Genomic DNA, 19,042 nt, shown 5'->3' with positions numbered 1-19,042 from the left:
TAAATTATGACACTTTTAATACAAAGTTGACATTATTCAAAATGTCTTTGTTATAACAACTTGACATTAACCAAGAAATCATTACTGATATAAATTTGTTATAAAAGTATTACTGATTGCACTTTAAAAAGTAGGTAACTTTATGTTATTAAAGGTAAAGTTTAAACAGTAATGATTTCTTGGTTAATGTCAAGTTGTCATAACAAAGACATTTTGAATAATGTCAACTTTGTATTAAAAGTGTCATAATTTACCGAATGACGCTTTATGACAACAGTCATAAATATTCATGAAGGCTTATTCATGTTCATGACATGTGTTATGTCATGTTTATGACAGTGTTATGACAGTCTTATTCAACCCCCTTCAAATAAAGTGTTACCGAAACGTGGAACTGACATAAGCTGACATAAGCAAACCAATTAAACTTGAATTCAGTTTTTTTGATCATGACGCTGTATCTGTCATATTGACATGTTTTACAGATAGAAATGAGCAGTGTTGGGCAACTGTATTCTGCGTCCTTTGCTCTGACATATAGAAATCATTGTAACCAATAAGATGAATGTTTGTAGTTCACAAAAGAAGTTAATCTGTGTATATTTTAATCTCAGTATAAATACATTTGTTCTGTGAAGCTCTTAAATGTTTTATTGTAGAACATTAGTGATTAAAAACATCCCAAAAACCAAGAAACACAGTAGATGAGTCAGCAATAAAGTTATGGAGTTAAGTTTAATAGTTCTGGACAGATCAAACAGGAACTTATGTGGAACTAGCCCACTTATGTGGCAGAAAACTATTATGCTGTTGGGAATGTGTTTAATTAGCAAGAACATAAACTAGTGAGAGTTCATGGGGGAAATGGATGGAGTTGTGTATTAGGCAATTGTCATCATTGAAGTTTGAGGATGTGTCATAAACTGAAAAAGAGGTAAGATGGTACCTATACTCTTACAAGGCACTGTGGGTCAGAACAGTTGTGGGGGCCCCAGAACAATGAGACAACTTGACCCCTGATCCATCAGTGAGCAGATGTTTGGAGATAAACCAGAGACCAGATAATTGAGTAATACTTTTTATCCTGTTAAAAAGACATACTTGGACAAGAATGAGACAGTAATTGTGGCATAATGTTATTACGAGACAAGAAATGCTCTGTTCTAACAAAATAAGTAGTAAAAACACTTTCCCCAAATGTGTTTAACCACTGTTTGGCTTCAGTGCTTCATCCTCTCCAAACCCACACACTCTTTACTTTCCCCTCAGTGACACCACCCTCATTTGTTTTTGGATACTCTTTTTTTTTTCTTTCAAAAATGAAATAACAAATCAACACTGAAAACCCTGTGTGGCAGTAATATTCTAAAAATACAGCCCTAATAAAAGATTTGTGGTGTTTTTTTTTTTTTTTCCCAGCAGTGGAATGAAGCATAAACTCATATGATGGTGTCCGTGAGTTATCATCTCCGTTGCTTAGCCCCTTCCATCTCATTTTTTATGTAATGTGTTGTGTCCTGAACAAACACAACCTCCAGTTTAATTAAAATAAATCCACTTTGAGCTGATATTTAGAAACCCGGGGAATATCGCAGCCTCTGCAACAGATAAAGTGTTTGAGAGCGGGGAATAAAAGGCTGGGCTTGAGGGAGAATTACACTCTACTTCCTTTTCCATCAATGAGGCTTCTATTGTTTATGTTTGAAGTGGGCTTTCCTTCTTTGTAAATGACCTGTCTCCAATTCCCCACTTTTTTCCCCCCTGTTTTATTTGCCTTGAACCTTCAGCAACACTGACACAATAAATTTCTGCTCGGCTCTTTGTTTGCGTTCATGGCTGTGTGCATACGGTAGAATCTGGGACGCCACAGAGACATTGAGAAAAAACGTTTGCATGCAGCTCGAAAACATATTAAAATATGAAGACAAATCACTGTGTCTGGCCAGCTGACAGCAACAGCCTGCAGTGAGAGCCAGCAAGAGTCCTTGCAACAACGCTGCTGCTCCCAGAAAGGGCCTTTTTCAGGGCAAGCGTCGACATGTAGCTCAATAAACAGATGAAAAAAAGCCATGAGCAGTCAAAGCTATTATTAAAGGTGATAGAAGTGTTTCCCTTTGCCAAAGCCTTTGTCATGGTCTTAGCCTCCGTACTTTGTAATGGGGAGAGCTGGGTTTTCAAAGATATCTTCAGAGGACATACTCTGGACTTTGTTGTGTGGATGTCTTTGATGTAAATCATAAAAGTAGAAATCCAAGTCTTTAGTACACATTCCTGCAGGTTTTGAGGCTGTCTAGGAATAAAGCAAAGCTTTAGCAAGTTGGTACATAGAAAATATTCTTTGGCTATTATCCATAAAAAAAAATGAAGGGAAGGAAAATAGGACATTTGGGAAACATTTCGGTCCAATTGATAATTTCTCTTCATAGATTATTAATGTAAATTAGATTTAATTTCCAGGACCAGCTCTGCAACCTCTGCAAGGTACCGAAGGGTGCATGGAAGTTTACCCAACCAGCCTATATGTGTTTTTCTGGACATGGAGAAGGAGTTCTACCAGGTACTTCGGGGACTCAAGTGTGGGGTAGTTCAGGGTACCTGACCCTTTGATGTGGGCTATTAGATCCTTGTACAATTGGTGTCAGAGCTTCACTACAAAGACAGAATCTTACCAAGTTGAGCTAGTTCCTAGTACAATTGTCTTGAGTCCTCCGATTGGGGACCGGGGAGGCGCTCATGTAGTCCCCCACAAGATGGTGCTTATGGCAATTGCCCATGTCGCCCATATCATAAACCACCACTGACCAAAAGAACAAAATTGCGTATACAAGCTGAAAGGAATTTCTCCTGCAGGGTGTCTGGGTTCTTATTAGGGATAAGGGTGATAATCTCGGTCAGCCAGGATGGACTCAGAGTAGAGTCACCGCTCATCCACATTAAGAGGAGCCAGTTGAGGTGATCCAGACATCTGGTTAGGATCCCCCCTGGACGACTCCCTAGTAAGGTTTTCCGGGCACGTCTCACCGAGAGGAGACCCAGAGGAAGACAGAGGGCACTCTGGAAGGACTATGTTTCTCAGCTTGGGAGCACCTCAGGTTTCCCCCGAGTTGGCCCAAGTGGCTGGGGAGAAGGGAGTGTGTGTCTTCCTGCTTAAACTGCTACCCCCTTGACCTCACCCAGGATAAGTGGATGATAATGGATGGAGACTTAATCCATCCACCTGGCAGATTTCAAGTGCTTTGTAAAAGGTTTTGCTCTCCTAAACTTTGTCACATTGTTTTTCCAGTTTCAATAACAAACTTTAGTGCATCAGCTGGGGTTTGTAAAAGACAGATCGACACAAAGTTGTGCATTCTTATCGGAAAAATAGCTCAACCTCAGTTAGAATCCATCTTCCCATCAACACTTCTTGACCTTGTTTGAAAAGCTTCCCCACAGCATGTTGCTGCCACCACAAGTGGGTGAACCAGAGACACATCTGGTTGCAGGACACTGACCCTGAAGGGCTGGAATTGACACCTATGGTTTAGTATCATTGTCCTGCTGGAACATTAACCTCCACCAGAGTCTCAAATCTTTTGAAGCCTTAAAAAGTTTTCTTCTGTGATTGCTATGTTGAGCTCCATCCATCTTCCCAATACCTCTGACCAGCTTTTCTGTTCCTTTTGAAGTGAAGCCTCCCCACAGCATGATGCTGGCATCATCATGTTTCTCAGCAGGGATGGTCTATTCAAAGTGGGTTGTCAAAATAATCAACCTTTAATAGAAACAATAAAATAAAAATATATTATTCACAGATCTTCGTTGGTGTCAAAATCCACGTTAATTGACCCATTTTTCCCAATTGACTCTCTTCTTTCATCAGCTGCTCACCTGTGCAAAGCAATGAGCTGTGGCTGGAAGTTTTAAATACTGGTAAGGTGGTTGAGTTCATCCAGTGTATATGACCCTCTTCAGCAAAGAAGGCAAATATAAAGTGTTGTTTGAAGGTACTTTTCCTATCAGTCAGGCAGACAGCAAATCCCATTACGCTAGCTGTCCTAATGCTCAGACACTGATGTTTGAGAGCAACTTATAAAGCTCAGTAAAACTTCTGCATCTATAACAGCAAAGTAATAAACCTCATGGATGACGTAAGCTAACGCTATCTGTACATTGCAAAGGTACAAAATCTTACAAAGTATTTTTAATCTATTTTCTAGTGCTAATGTCTTAGTACACATGAAATAAGACTTATAAGTATATTTTCTACTACATATAAGAGCTTGTTTTAAGTCAGTAAGTCCTTAATATTGAATGCTTAAGTACTAGTTCCACTGGCATATTATTTCACCTGTAACAACATTTTCCCCATGTTGTCAAATATATCATTATTTGTCAAGTAGACTGATTAACCCATCTGAGCTGTTGATCTATGCATCTCTGATTCATGTTGTTCTTGAGTAATGTTCTCACCACAATATAAATGTCATTAAAGAAAACCCACTCTCCTAAGGTCGATTTATACTGTGACATATAGACTTTGTTTTTGCCAAATTATTTATAAAGCCCTTTAATTAATAAAATGAAACCAGGTCTTTCAAATGAAGTTCACCCTGAAGCAGATTCCAACTTTTGTGTTGGTCTGCTACAAAAAAATCTCAATTCAACATACTAAAGTTTGTGGTATGTGACAAATTGTAAATAAACCGGCATGAATGCATTTGCAAAACTCTATTTTACTCTGATATTCATTAGATCTTTATTTAGTGACTGAACATACAGCCTCCGTGCATTGCCACATGCCTCTTACATAAATAGCAAAGATGTTTATTTTATCACTGTTGACTGTGCATATGTCCTCTTATTTTATGCCTCTTCGAGGGGCTGCACAGAAAAACACAGACACTAAGAATTGTTCTAACACATACCAGTAGGGGGAGCTCATAACTCATAGCTCACTCTCCAGTAAAGCCTTGCAAGGGATCATCATGTGAAGGGTTGCTGGGCAGTAGTTCACACCACACAACACAACCCCACCCTCCATCTCTAAACATCAGCATATTGAGTCCAGATTTCTTTTTTTACATGTTCAGTCTCATCCCTGATCAAATGTTGGATTGCAGTGGTTTGGGTTTGTTCTCACCGTGTTTCGCTACATACTACTAAGGAAAGAAATGGGGGGGTTCGGTGGGGGAAGAGACTTTTGAGTTTCTTGGTGGTATGTAGAGCCACATCAGCTCTTCTCGTCTTGCAGGGGGCTCGGTCAATCAAGCCATTGATTTCTGACAAAGATCATATTTACAATTCTGCATCAGCAACTGAACACATTAACCCCTCACATGTTAAGCAGCCTAAGATTCCGCAATAAATTTAGTTTTGAGTCCACTGATTGAGAATTTAACACATTCTCACAGAAGAGATTAGATTTCAATATTCTGAATGACTTGTCCCCTCTTGAATTAAGGTACATTTTACCTGTTGACTAGTGTGAATGTTGAACCTCCAGCACTCTAATGGCATGCTGCTTTTTTTCTGTCTCAGAGCTTGCTTCAGAAGGTAAATAATTCCTTATATGAGTGACCTACTATAAATGCTTTGCAAATATATATATAAAGGTTTGTCCACTTAGCTCCTTGAATGGAAGTCTTTCACTCGTGCCATAGTAGGGAAGTTCCCTGTAAACCACAGCAAAGTGATTGTCCAGTAGAACCACTGGTAAAAATAGTAATGATAATAATAATAATAATTAATAATTGATAAAAATATTTTGTTCTCCACGCTGCTTTGCTCTACCCCCGCCCTCTGGTACCGGTCCATGTTCGCTACCCGCCCGCTCAGCCTCAGTGTGTTGGGATGTGGGAGACCAGGCGCTCCTAGCGGCCGCGCTGTTCACACCAAAACGCACAGAGAGAGCGTGAGAGAGAGACGGAGAGAGAGAGGAGGATGTTGAACTGTAGTGTGACTGTACATTTATTGGGGCTATATTACCAGCTACGCACAGCTACGCACATGGGGCTTTTGAAAGCCGGTTTTCTTAAGAATAAAACAACTTTTTTGGGGGGGCGCGTGAAAGTTGAAGGCGGGTTTCCTGGTTGTCCTCAAACGCAGACATCCTCGCTGAAGATTTGAAAGGTGCCTGAGTTGCCTCTGAAGGAAAGCGTAGATGTGCGTTTAATTTTTGTTTTTATTTCTTCAGTCTGGACTTTAATTTCTGCCCCGAAAGACTCTGAAAAGCTCCGGCTCGTTACACAGCAACAATTGCGGATGAACTCACCGGACAAACTGGGATAATATTTCCTCAAAGAGCCTAGAGTTTGGAGGCTGGATGAGCAGCTCCGGGTGAACTACTGTTAAATGGATCCTCTGTGTGTTTGGACACTGAAGCTGGCTTTTGTCAGTGAGTAGGACAGTGTTGGGAGCTGTCCATCACTCCCATAGCCGGTGGAGCGGACTTGAGCGCAGTCTTTACCTATTTTTGCCCTCTCTGTGAATTAGAGGTTTTGCGCGACCGCTGTGGATGTTTTAATATGCAAGGATGGGTCCGCTAGCGTTCATCCTTGTTAGTGGATTACTGTACTTTCAAGCTGATGGTAAGTTCTTAACGTGTTATGTAAAACTTCATCTTCAATAGATATGAAACTATATTAAGCGCTGAGGCTGGCAACTCACTTAAATAGACAAATTATTTTGACCAGCTTAGATTCCATAAGTTGCTAGAAATATTATTGTTGTGATGAACAATAACTGAACGTGAATGTTAATATCCTGGCAAGGCAAACATCGATGAGTGGTTGTCATGATTTGTTAGGATTAAGCATCTTAATGCGTAAAAGTAAAACGGCCAGGCAGTTCAGTCCAACAGATAGCCTCCCACTGCAGGAGATGATTGCTGTTCTGTTGCTTGCAGTGATTTTGACCTGCTATTCCAGACATAAATTACCCTCCCTGTGATACATTTTGAAGATGAATATACACCCATAAGTAAAATAGAGAATTAGAATTTTTTTTTTCTTGATTGGCTCCATTCAGTAAAATAATTAATTTCTTATTTTCTAATGAAATGTAACAAAACTTACAAGTTCCATCATTTATGTCTATAAACACAACATGTACAACAGTATGTGCTTTGACTGACTGTTTTGCGTTCACTGATATTCAGATAAAGGCTAGGAATATCATTTTATAGATATATATATATAGGGATAGTCTTAATTCTTTTGGAGTTATTATTGCTACATGCAGCAAACAACCCATTTGTTTTTTTTTTTGTTATAATCTTTAGAGGGGAAAAAAAACAACTCATAAAGAATTAAAATTTAAATATGTAAGTCAGATTTCTAATAACATCAGGAAATCATTTTTGGCCACAGTCAATGGTGCATCCATAAAAATACTTAATTCTTTGTCCCCAAGACTATACGATGTAGTCAGTTTTAGAGCAGGCATGCCTCGGTTTGAATAATTTGCAATGGTCTCTTGAGAGTGGCTACATGTCTGATAAACATGTTGAGACCACTGTAAAATAGTAAAAGACATGCTTAGAAGCCATTTTAGATATCCTAAATTGATAGTTAGCAGACATAATTCTAATCTTTTTGGTTTGCATATTGATTTTTGTTGCACATCCAGTTTTTAGATGCATTTCTTTGGTCCTTCTGCTGCTGTGACTTAGAATTGCCAGTGTTGAATTACAGCAGAAACTGCTTTGAACCAAAAATAAACATACACTGCCAAGAGTTATGTTCATATTTTAAAATTGTTTAATAACAATATGAAAAGCAAATGAGCTGTATGCTGATTAATTGCAGTAATTTCAATTCCCTGTTCTGAACAGCCAGACATTCACCAAATGCAAAGTAAGCATCCTTACAGTAAGATTTTATGTGGTTTCTTGGGATTCAGTGGCCTACAAAAGAACTCATTTAATGGGGGGAGCAGAGTTAATGTGGTGACTCACCACAGTCATCAAAGGTAGGCCAGTGCAAATGATGAAAATTGAGATAGATATAAAGACAAGTTTTATCATTGCATGGTATTTTGAGACACATCATAGCCCATGTGTTGATTCAAACATGTTGGGTTTGCATTTGTCGTACTGCTTATCTTAGAAGAAAAGCTTAGAGTAAATGCAACAGTCTGTAAGGTCCCATTTTGTTCCTTTCTTTCACCTGCCAGCCCCTGCTCTAGTTCTTCACAGCTGCAAGTTTTATCCCTGATCCTTTTTACTTCAGTGTTCATGCCTTCTGCGTTTTCCAGTCTCCCTTTCTTCTGTTTTCATTTTGCGTTGCATCTTTTCATCTCCTCGGCCAAACCCCACTGGTTGCTAGGCACAGGCTGATGGCATTACGAGCTCACCCAAAAGGGAGAAGGGTGTACCATTTCTCCAAAGCAGTGGATCTCCCCAATCATTCTCCTGTTGCCCTCCTTCCCACTCTGCTTTGCTCTACACCCACATCTAAGTAAAACTCACCCATCACCCAGGTTTTTAAGAGGTAATATGATGGTCCTTGGAGAGGGGAGGAGCTTCTTTGAAGAGCCCACTTGGGTGTACAAAAAGGGGCTGGAGCTGAATTGACTGGGAGCCAAAGCCCAACAAAGCCAGGCCTACTAAATGGCGTCAGTAGCTGTTTAGTGTTCTGTGATTAATACTCCCTGTGTGGAGAAGAGAAAAGTTGATGGTGAGAGAGACTGAAAGGAGAAAAATAGCATTAGTCTTGAAAGCTGTAGCCAGGGTGGATATCTGGTAGAAAGTATTGCGACTGTAAGCAGCTGTGTGGTTATCCATGCTGGATTATAATATGCTTTTCAATGTTTACCCCACTGCTGAGCCTCTGCTATTCATAGATCTCCCACATGCTTGCGACTGATGTAGGAGGTGGTGACATCACATTCATCTTGGGTGTTGAAAGATAGTAAAACTTAAATTGGTCATGGAGAGAAGAGCACTTGGGGACGGGCACTTCGTGAGCGACGCCTGATCCGCATAATGGTTGTGGTCTGTCTAATGCTGAGTCACGAAAAACTCAAACTGCAGTGTGAGTGGGAGAAAGGGAAGGCAAAAAGAGGGAGGATGAGGATAATCAAATCTAAAAATTGAGAGAAGAGTTGTTTAACAGTACAATCTTAGGCTGGGAAATGGCAGCGATGATGCTTTATTGCGATAGGACATGGGAGACTAACAGCTCTGTTGATGGTCATGATTAAATGGGAGGCTTAAAGCACTGCTCTATAATGGAAAGTAAACCTAGATTAAAGTAGTCTAGGTGAGTGATGAGGAAGGCTGAGGTCACTGTGTTAGAGCTGCTGTGATGCTTTGCCCCAAATGTGATTGTTCTGCCTGAGCTGGCAGCATTTAAGTAATGCTATTGTAATTGTGCTTCATTTGTTGGAATGGGACTGCTATAATGACGAACCTTCATCTGAGATCTATGGGAAGCTCCTATCTACTGTCTCCCCCTGTCTCATCACTGTCAGCCGAGTCGTTTTCCTCAGCCCCCATACACGCCACCACTGTTTGTTCTCTGATTATCATCAAAATTGAGCTGTGAGATTGAGACTCTGTGGCAGTGATTATAACAGGAAGGGAGTTGAGGGGAATAAAGGAATAGGGAGAGGTGAATGCGAACAAGTCCTTGTGTATTCAAATGATCAGTGTTGTTTGACTGGTGACAAGGGCTTGTCAACTCCTAAACAGCAAAGGCAGGAAGCTGTTGGGATCATGTTTCAAAAGCTGTCACTCCACCCCTTTAGGCCACAAACAAAACAACTTTTGATTTTAGCAGACTTCTGTTTGCTCAGATTTGTCTTTGGAAAGTTCTGGCACTACACAAAGACTTCACTTGGAATTAAAAGCTACAATATTTATTGTTGAAAGGAAGTATGACTCAAAACATGCTAGCTAATGGCTGTAAGTCCTAGATATGAATATGTCTAGGACTCCTAAACAACTCCTAAACACAGAAACAGAAATACATTTATGTTTCATAATTCCAGCTCACACGCTCCACAATATTTTTTTGTCAAAATGAAGCCTGGCTGTTAGCATGAGAGCTTGATACTATAACATGAGATCCAATTACAAAGGCTCTGAGTTTCTATGTTTGATAATCTTATTTTGTAGCTTAAAAGGGAGCAGATATTTTCATATGCCCTGTGGTGCTGACACTATGCTAATAAAGGTCTGTTGCTAGCTTACAACTCTCTGCTACATTAACACTAAACAAACCACACATTTTTAATAATTTTTTTGACAGCTCTGGATATTTGATAAAAAAAAATGGCTATTGACAAGAAATACATATTTTGCTAGCACTGTGATAAACTTGTGACTAGCTAAGCATTAGCTGTTAAAGATGCATTTGATTCAGAATCTTATTGAGAATATTAATAAATGTAATACAGGGCTATTTTACAATTAGAAACTGGACTGTAGTCATTTGCCATTAACAATCTAAAATTCTTACACTGATCAGATTTATGAAGCCCTTATTCTGTTTTTAATTAGATAAAAATAAACATTGTCAATGCTTTCTTGGATTTTGAGCCAAAAAATATGTTGTTTTCCCAGAAATAGTTTTGAAATCTCATTCTCGTGAACCCAAAATTGTGCATCGTCTCGTCTCCTGATATTGATATATTGTTGCTCCCCTAGACCTCGCAGATCATTCACTTTATCCCCTCACAGACCTCATGTGCATAAGAAAATGTCAGCCACAGACAATGCACTTGGTTGGTTTTTCTGTATGCCAGCAGAATGCATCGAAGGTAATACCGCTAATTTATTGAGCCTCACTCATGCATAGCAGTGACATTTACAGAGCAGAAAGTTACATAATAACTTAATGCATTTGCCTAAAGAAAAGCCAGTGATTACTACTGAACTGAATACTGAAAATTTTGCTTACTGAAATTTGGTAGATAGCATGCTGTCTTGTATGATTTGGACAATCTAAATCGCAAACTTTTTTTTTTCTTTTAACCATGTCTTCTCTGTTCGTATGCTGTCTTTGTGTGAGCGTCTATCAATGAGGGTGGAATTCAAACACTGAGGGATTTGTTGTACACCTGTGCTGGCTGTGTATAACACGAGTGTATGCGAAGGTAGGGTTGGGGGGAGGAGTAACATGATGAACTGAGTGTGCTGACTGTGAAGTAAAGGCAGATTGTAAATGCCTTTAGTTCACACACCTGAACTTCAAGAATACGCACCTGTGCTTTTCCCCTTTGGGGCCCAGGGGGCATAGATATAATCCCCTTTCTGTTTTGTCAATGTCTTTGTTTCCAAAACAGCTAATTAAGGGTCAGGCCAACAGAAAATACTCTTCTAATTACTGTTTTATAATCCCTTATGAGATGATGGTAAAGAAGCTTTTGAACTCCAGTTGTTCAAACGGACTCTTGGTTGGTTGGATAACTCTGTTATCATGTAGATGTGAAGAGCAGTCTTATCTATGCAAACTGAAGAATAGCAACAACAGGAAGTCAGATAAAAAAAGTGATAACATGTTTGCCCTATCTGTGTTGTTATGTTGTATGCTCCTCTGAAATGTTGTCTTGGGAAGCATCTGTTTACCGAGTCCAGTTGCCCTCAGTTTGCTCTGTGTTTGACTGCCTCAAAGCTCCCCTTTGATAAGGTGGAAGAGATGTCATGGTTGAATGACTCACAGAAGTACACGGCAGATAATACATGATCATGGGTACCAGCCCACACATGTCCCCGTCCCTACAGGCAGACATAAAGAGGTTTAATTACTGTCTTACTCAAATAAGTGAAAATACTCTACTTGATTTTCCTCTTTGTCTTTTCTGTCAATAACGCCTGACATTGTTTTTGCTGTCAAGAGTTTTCATGACAGTTTTACTTGAGTTCCTGTTCTCACCAGTTTCTTGAATGAGGTGAAGACCGGCAATAAAAATGCATTAGCTGTCTCTTGGAGCGAGATGTCTGAAGACGGACAGCTGGAGTGCGACAATTGAAAACGCATCCATCAGACGCAGCAATGGCCCAAATGCAACTGCAAAGAAAGCAGTTTGGAGTAGTGGGACCACTGAATAAGTATCTTGTTCTGCCACCTCAGACCATGTGTAGTGCTGCAACTTGAGTACTTAAGATAGAGCAACATCTTTTTTTTTGTCTGTGCTTTTAGGTTGTGAGCGATGTTGTTGGTTTTGGTTCACATTACAACAAAAAAATTTTAATGTATTTTATTGGATTTCTAATTGAATACTTCTAGGTTTAGAGGTTACCTAGGGATCCAGACTGTCCAACTAAACTGATACACCAGTTATTAAAAACTTTAGAATGTCTTCACACCTGATAGTCTAGGAGATTTGGTTCAAACGGGGACCAAAGTTTCAACATTTGTTACATTTTCAGGTGGTACGATTCGCTTTTGCACTGCACTGTGTCAAACAGACTAAAAAGCCTGTTCACCCTTTCACCTGTGGTGGCACTGCACCAAGAACCAGTGAAGGAAACAACACAAAAACAACATGCCTCTTTATAAAACAGAAATTTAGTGAAATTTAGAACCCTGATTTTTAGGTGAATCAGGGTTCTCTTTTTTTGTTTCACATCAGCATTTGATCACACATTCATACCTCCCCAGAAGAACCAGACTTTCTATACAAATGAACTAGAGTCTGATTAATGTGAACTAAACAGGGCTGGTGTGAACACACCCTTTGTAAGATAACCTGGAAACAGACCCAAGCAAAACAGAACTGTTTGGCGTAGAAGTAAAATATTGTGTGGCGGAGAGTGCATAGTATCCACCTAAACACTTAAGTAAGGTATAAGGCTGCCATGACGATGCTTTCTTTTAGTAGAGGCAGGTAATCTGGTCAAATGTAATCCGACTGAGCATAGGTTATAGAAAGATGTCTCTATTTTGACTATATTTTTGTTCTAATTTCTGTAAATCTTGCGCCATTTTCTTTCCACTTCACAAATGCAAATTACTTTTTGTCAGGCTGTCATATAAAATCCCAGTAATATACAGTGGAGTTTGTGATTTCATTTAGAAAATGGTGCAACAGTTGAATAAATTGTGATACTTTTGCAAGGCACTAAGAACAGCTCAAGTGCTGAAGTATCCTGACCCACTTTACCCTTTTATATTCACCGTAATTAAAATAACACAAGAACTTTATCGCCAAATATTTTATCATGTGGTCCCCAATGTCAATAACATGGGCTCTACAAGGAGGGCGATTTTTTTTTTTTTTTACTAATGACTCCCTATGAGAGCGGCACTGCAATGAAAGTCTGTGTGGAAAGGGACATCAGCCAAGAGTCACAACTCTTGTACCAGCTTTGAAAACAAAAAAACAATCACACCCTTGATGATTTTATTTTCCCGGTTCACTTCCAGGGTGGTGGTGACTTTCTTTCTTTTTTTCTCTGGAAAACCGCTTGTAAACATTTGTTACTTAGCGTCCTGGTAACAGACCCAGTTTTAGGATTATTAAATCGAAGTGGATGTGTGTCTGTGAATACTTCTGAACTCTATATACTGTTTTTGTGTCACCGTGATTTTATGGAGCCAAGTAAAGTGAATAAGCCCTTTAACTACTTACTGCCGTCACCCTTGATGCTGTAGTATGAAGGAAAGCCACACATAGTGTCCCACAGTACAGTATAGAAATTTTATAAATCTCATCTCAACTCCCTGTGGTGCTCCATTAAAAGAAAAAAAAATACACTGAGGGGTATAAGAGCCATTTGATTACCCCCGCTCCGCTCTGTGAGTCCATCACCTGGATGGATTGCCGTTACAGCTCCTATTCCTCATGTTGGTATTGTTTGGCTCGGGGATTGCTGGAGTGACAGGAGGGTGTTGACTGCAGGGATACAGTAATGTGCTCACTGCAGGTCAGCATGCACGCAGCACCTCCAATTATCACCTCTCAACGTAGAGTATCAAGGACACCTGGAGGCTTCACCCGCCCCCTTCAGCCCCAGCAATAACACACTTATTTATTTCTCTTCATTCAATTTGCAGTGGCAGCTCAGCATTAAAGAGATTAAAATGCTTGAGGGGGGAATTGGATGATACCTTACATTTCATTGCATCTTCCTGGGTTATATGTTGGAACGTGGCTACACTTGAAAATAATCAGTCTTTTTTTTGTTGTTTTTGGAGCAGGTTTGTTAATATCACACACGGTCACAAATCTGAAAAGATCACAAAATCTGATGGCTGCTTATCTGGTTTGGCTACACAAATGTTGATTGATATGCCTTCATATATCATTCATTGATTTTCCTGTAAATCTAAAGTGCACAAAAATGCATCTTCAAAGAGCAAATATGTACAACTTTCCAATTCAAGACTTGTAGTTTACAGTAGTTACATTATTTTTAATGGTGGGAATTAACATTTTTAATTAAGTTAATTACAGAGTCTTATTGGAATTTGTTGCACTTACGTTTAGCTCCTGCTGGTGCCGCTTTCTGGTGCTTGTCTTGTATCTAAAGTCATATTAAAAGTGACTTGACCATTCAAATTGCAGATGCTTTGAAAACTATCAGCTACATGTCTGATTTAGTGCCACATAGTTGCACAATTGCTGGGCAGCTGAATGGATTGTCATTGGGTCATTCAAACTGCCATGAAGCAATTGGATATGTGTCGCATGTGGGTAGAAAAAAAAATTGGATTTGGGCTGCATTTGCCTGCTCTGTGTTCGTAGTCTATATTACAATTTGTGCGACTTATATCATACCTCTAAAATGCTATAAATCTGTCTGCAGTCAGCTTACCCACAGCATGGTGTTTGGCTGTAATAGGTCACATGCTCTCTCGTTCATTTGGCTCTGACAGAAGAAAAAGTTACATAATTACTAAGGTTTATTTCTCATAGTTTAGAGAGAACCATTATTAATTTAGCCAGACACATCTGCAGATATTTTGTACAAAGGAAGGACATGTGAAGTAAAGATGGCTGCGAAACAAGCATGTTCTTATCTGATTAATGCTCATAAACAACACCTGTGGTTGCCATGGAGATCTGGATGTTTATTTTTTTATGTAAGGACTCATTTCTCCTCATTTCTTGACTTTGGGTTTTTGCTTTCCTTAAAGCAAAGTTCTCCCTGTTAAAATTATCCAGTTACTTCTCACTTTTTCCTGGATATATGAATGTTGTTGTAAAAGTCCCTTCCAAACATGTTTTTCTGTTTTTTATGGTCTACAAATGCTTTTTTTTTTTTTTTTTTATGTCAAAGTGTTCTTTTGAAAATTATTGATCTCCTTTAGAAAACAACTATAATTTATTCAGGTTTCAATATTTATACTTTCAATATTTATAGATTTTATGGCTCTAAAATTGCATATCAAGCTTCCAGGTGAAGATACGTCCACGTTGATCAAAAGGATCTGCAGGGAAAGAGAGAGGGAGGCATGAAGAAGGTGAAGTGACGCAGTGAGCTACATGCTTGAGTGGCCCCTCCATCGGAAATCATTTAATCTGCATCAAACAATTTAGAGTCCCTACCAGCATCCTGACAGGCCAACGGAGCTGTTGCTAATCTCCATACACTAATTAGACCATACAGAAGGGGAGCAGCACACTTTTCACATTCGCCATGAGTAGATCTAAATTTTTCTATGTCCTCGCTTTACACTTCAGCTTCTTGTCAACAATCTCATCTTTTTTTCTTCCTCCAAGACGTCTGCTGTAAGAGATAGCTTCTCCTTTCCTGCCCATAGCATTGACATCAGGATGAGGACTGACAACAGGAGCAGCCTGTTTAAAAACAGCGGTGGCGCTTCTTGAAATGGAACCTATGCAGATTGGGTCCTTTGCAGCAAAATCAGATATTCTGTTTCCCACAGTTATCTATTTATATATCCCATCTGTATGGGAGGAGAGAGTGAGAGGGCAAATACACAGATGCAAAGTCAATATGACCCCCAACCTTGTCACTGCCTGAAATACACTTGGCGTGGAATTCTATCTGATATTTGTTGGGAGTCGAGCATGGATGCATTGAGAGGTTGCGGGGAGCTTGTAGAATTACCTCCCGTGTTTGCTTTCAGAGTATAAATCTAAGGGGGAGAAGGGAAGGACACTCTTCAGAGCACTAAGGTGGAACAGAGCCCATCATGGCAGCTTGAAAGCTAACTAGCTCAAAGAGACCACTTGCTATATTTCAGCAGCAGATGAAATGGAAGACTGCTCTGCACCTGTGAACACATTTCATTCGCTTTCCGTGTCGTCACCACGAGGCTCGCCGGGTCCTCTGGGGCTGGACTGCTCCGGTGACACCTCCCTGAGATGAGCTGTGTGTCTGTCTAGTGTGGGGGGCGGGGGGTGAGTGGGTTGCACTGGAGCTGCCACTGACAGCCTGGTGTAAGAAAGATGAATCCCGGGCGCAGAGCGTGCCGCTCGGAGGTGTCGCAGCACTCTGGTGCTGAGGCGCAGACGACTGGTAACATCAGTCTTTCACCACCCTCAGTTTCTCACCCCCCCACCCCCGCTGCTCTCTCGCATTTCCTCTCTGATGACATGACGAATATGACTCCATCGCCCGAAAACACTGAGGGCAGGCTGTAATAGGACAGAGAGCAAGTGAAACGGATAGACACCAGGGGGCAAAGGTGGAGTCTCAGCAGTGAGAGGAAACCAAATGGGAAAATGGTAAACGGAACCAGGAGAAATGTTTAGTTTGAAATAAAGCACATGGATCTGACACGAAGGCGATGTGTCAAGGAAAGATATGACCCAGAAAGCATGATGCCCGCGATGAGCCACCATGCTGTGGGAATGCTTTTCTTTAGCAAGCACCAGAAAATAATTCAAGATCTTTCTGGATAAAAATTAGAGATGTAAAATATATCGGTGCTAACATGAGGATTGGATGACATTAGTCAAATTTTTTAACATATTGGAATCAGTCTGAAAAATAAAAGCATTCAAGTATTAACTGATAACCATTTCCATCTTGTTTCTGTTTGTTTCTGGAGGAGAAGGGAAGGAGGTCATATGGTTCTTGTCTGGTCATGCGGCAGTGATAGTGATGCAGCAAAGGACTGTGGGGATTTTAGCTGCATCAGAAAAGCAGTGATGAAGTTAATGATGTGGTTGTTTTTCAAGGTATTGAAAAACTATTGATACATATGCAATATATATCAAGTATCTGTTAAGTATTTGTTTTTGGCCATAGCAGCATATTAATGTCAATATGAGCACAAATTTTCATATTGGTGCACCTGTAATAAATATCGAATTTGAGACAGTATTTGAAAAGTGATGTTCTCAGACCCTAACAGTCAGGATGTAAGAAATATCACAAAGAGTGAGGGCAAAAACAGATCTAGATGTGCAAATATGGTAGTGACTTATTATTTAAAGATGTACAAATTGTAATCCGAGTTCCAGAGAAGCAATGCACACCACGTTATGTATATTCATCATTTTCTTTCCACTTGACAATTACATGGCAGGTTGTGTTGGTCTGTCACGTAAAATGCCATTTAAAAAAACAGAAAAACTCCTCAAAAAACAGAGGAGTTTTGAGGATGTGAATACTTATCATCCAGTATTCACATATGAGGGATGTGAATACTTTGGTCAGACATTGTAATGTATTCCAGTTCGGAGGCATCAGGTGTTGTACAATTCCATTCCAAGTTTCCTTCTCGCTGAGCCACGCCGCTACAGCCACTTGTCCCGGTTTTCCATTTTAGCGTTTGATGTTTTTTACAGTGCCTCCGAGGCTGGAACTTCTCGCCTTGGTCCAAGGTTGCTGTTGGTTACCTGTGATCAGCGAATGTCTGCTGGCAGAATAAGTAATATCTCTTTGGGGAGCCCTTCTCTTTATGTTCTGCTTGAGACTGGTGTGGGCATTGATTTGGTTTGTAGGCTAGAATTTCTCCTGGGAGCTAATAAAAATAATTACAAAAAGATCATCAAAGGCCTGACCTTCTGTTGCACACATGAATAAATATGTGACCAAGATAATAGAAAACACAGCCTAACTGTGTGTGGTCAGTATAACCGGAGATATAATTGGAGATGTTTTATCTTGGAATTAATGGAGAAATAAAGAGGTGATTTTGTTTGTTTGTTTTTTCAAATCAGAAACTTAAGTGGAGTTTTGATGTACTTTCATGCTACTTTCTCTGAGTCATGAAAAGAATGCAAACATGTTCAGCTTGTGCACATATAATGGAAAGTTGCATCCATTTCAGTGATGTGGACATAAGAAGACGTAAAAATAAATAAATAAATAATAATAGGCTGAAAAGAAACCCCATCATCTTCTGGTTCACCAACTGCTTACTGATTTCCCTCCCTGGCTGCATTCTTTGTTTGTTTGTTCTCCGTTTCCTGCTTTCCTCCAGGAGTGGATGACAGCACAGCCGTGGTGAAAAGTAATGGTGGTGTTATTGCAGATGGGGCAGGGGGAAACACAGCCATGTTTGATTGGAGCGTGTGCCCTGAGCCCCAGTGAAGTGCACTTGCCTCAGCTCAGAGAGCCCTTGATTGCACAGCACCAATGATCGCATTAAAAGGGCAACAGAAAGCCCATTTACTGCAAAGAGAGTGGGGCTGGGGGGGAAAGGCAGCCGGTGTCTGGATGAAGAAAGTTTTGTATCTAGCTCTCCTGGACAGCAAATAGCCTATAGATACGGATTAACATGTTGATGTTGAGATTTTTGCAATGAAACAACTGGTAAGAAAGGAGGGGAACTTTAGAGTGATTGACAGCGCTAAGACACTCCTCCTGGCTCAGATTGGTTGTTTCAAGTTAGCACTGGGAGAAGACAGAAGAGCAAATTTTTTCCCCACAGATTATCGGTCTCTTACCATGCTGTCACAATATAGTGACAGTTTCAACAAATATGTAAAAATAGATATTTTTTTATAGCTTTAAGCCTTTGCAGAACAGTTGTATTAATACTCTATGTCAGTGGTCCCCAACCATTTTATTACCGCGGACGGGTCAAGACTTCGAAATTTTGTTACGGCCCGGGGTTGTCTTGGCCCTTTTATCACAGCCTGTGGAGTTTTCCCTGACTGGGAACAAGAATGCAGACTGTTGAATGTGACAGGT

The 19,042-nt window shown here is 40.0% G+C and overlaps 1 protein-coding gene across 1 annotated transcript in view; it reads left to right on the top strand.

Moving 5' to 3' along the window:
* The first annotated feature begins 5,860 nt into the window (after nt 1-5,860).
* Nucleotides 5,861-19,042, top strand: part of LOC106935850 (roundabout homolog 2-like) — a 23,750-nt gene continuing 10,568 nt past the window's right edge. Inside the window, exon 1 of the mRNA XM_015016548.1 lies at nt 5,861-6,569. Coding sequence (XP_014872034.1) covers nt 6,515-6,569 — 55 coding nt within the window. The 5' untranslated portion in view covers nt 5,861-6,514. The remainder of the gene's footprint in view (nt 6,570-19,042) is intronic.

This window comes from Poecilia latipinna, unplaced genomic scaffold (assembly GCF_001443285.1).
Source record: "Poecilia latipinna isolate Pla-1442-1.1 unplaced genomic scaffold, P_latipinna-1.0 Scaffold2034, whole genome shotgun sequence".
Lineage (NCBI taxonomy): Eukaryota > Metazoa > Chordata > Actinopteri > Cyprinodontiformes > Poeciliidae > Poecilia > Poecilia latipinna.
This window is presented reverse-complemented; position numbering and strand designations above follow the sequence as displayed.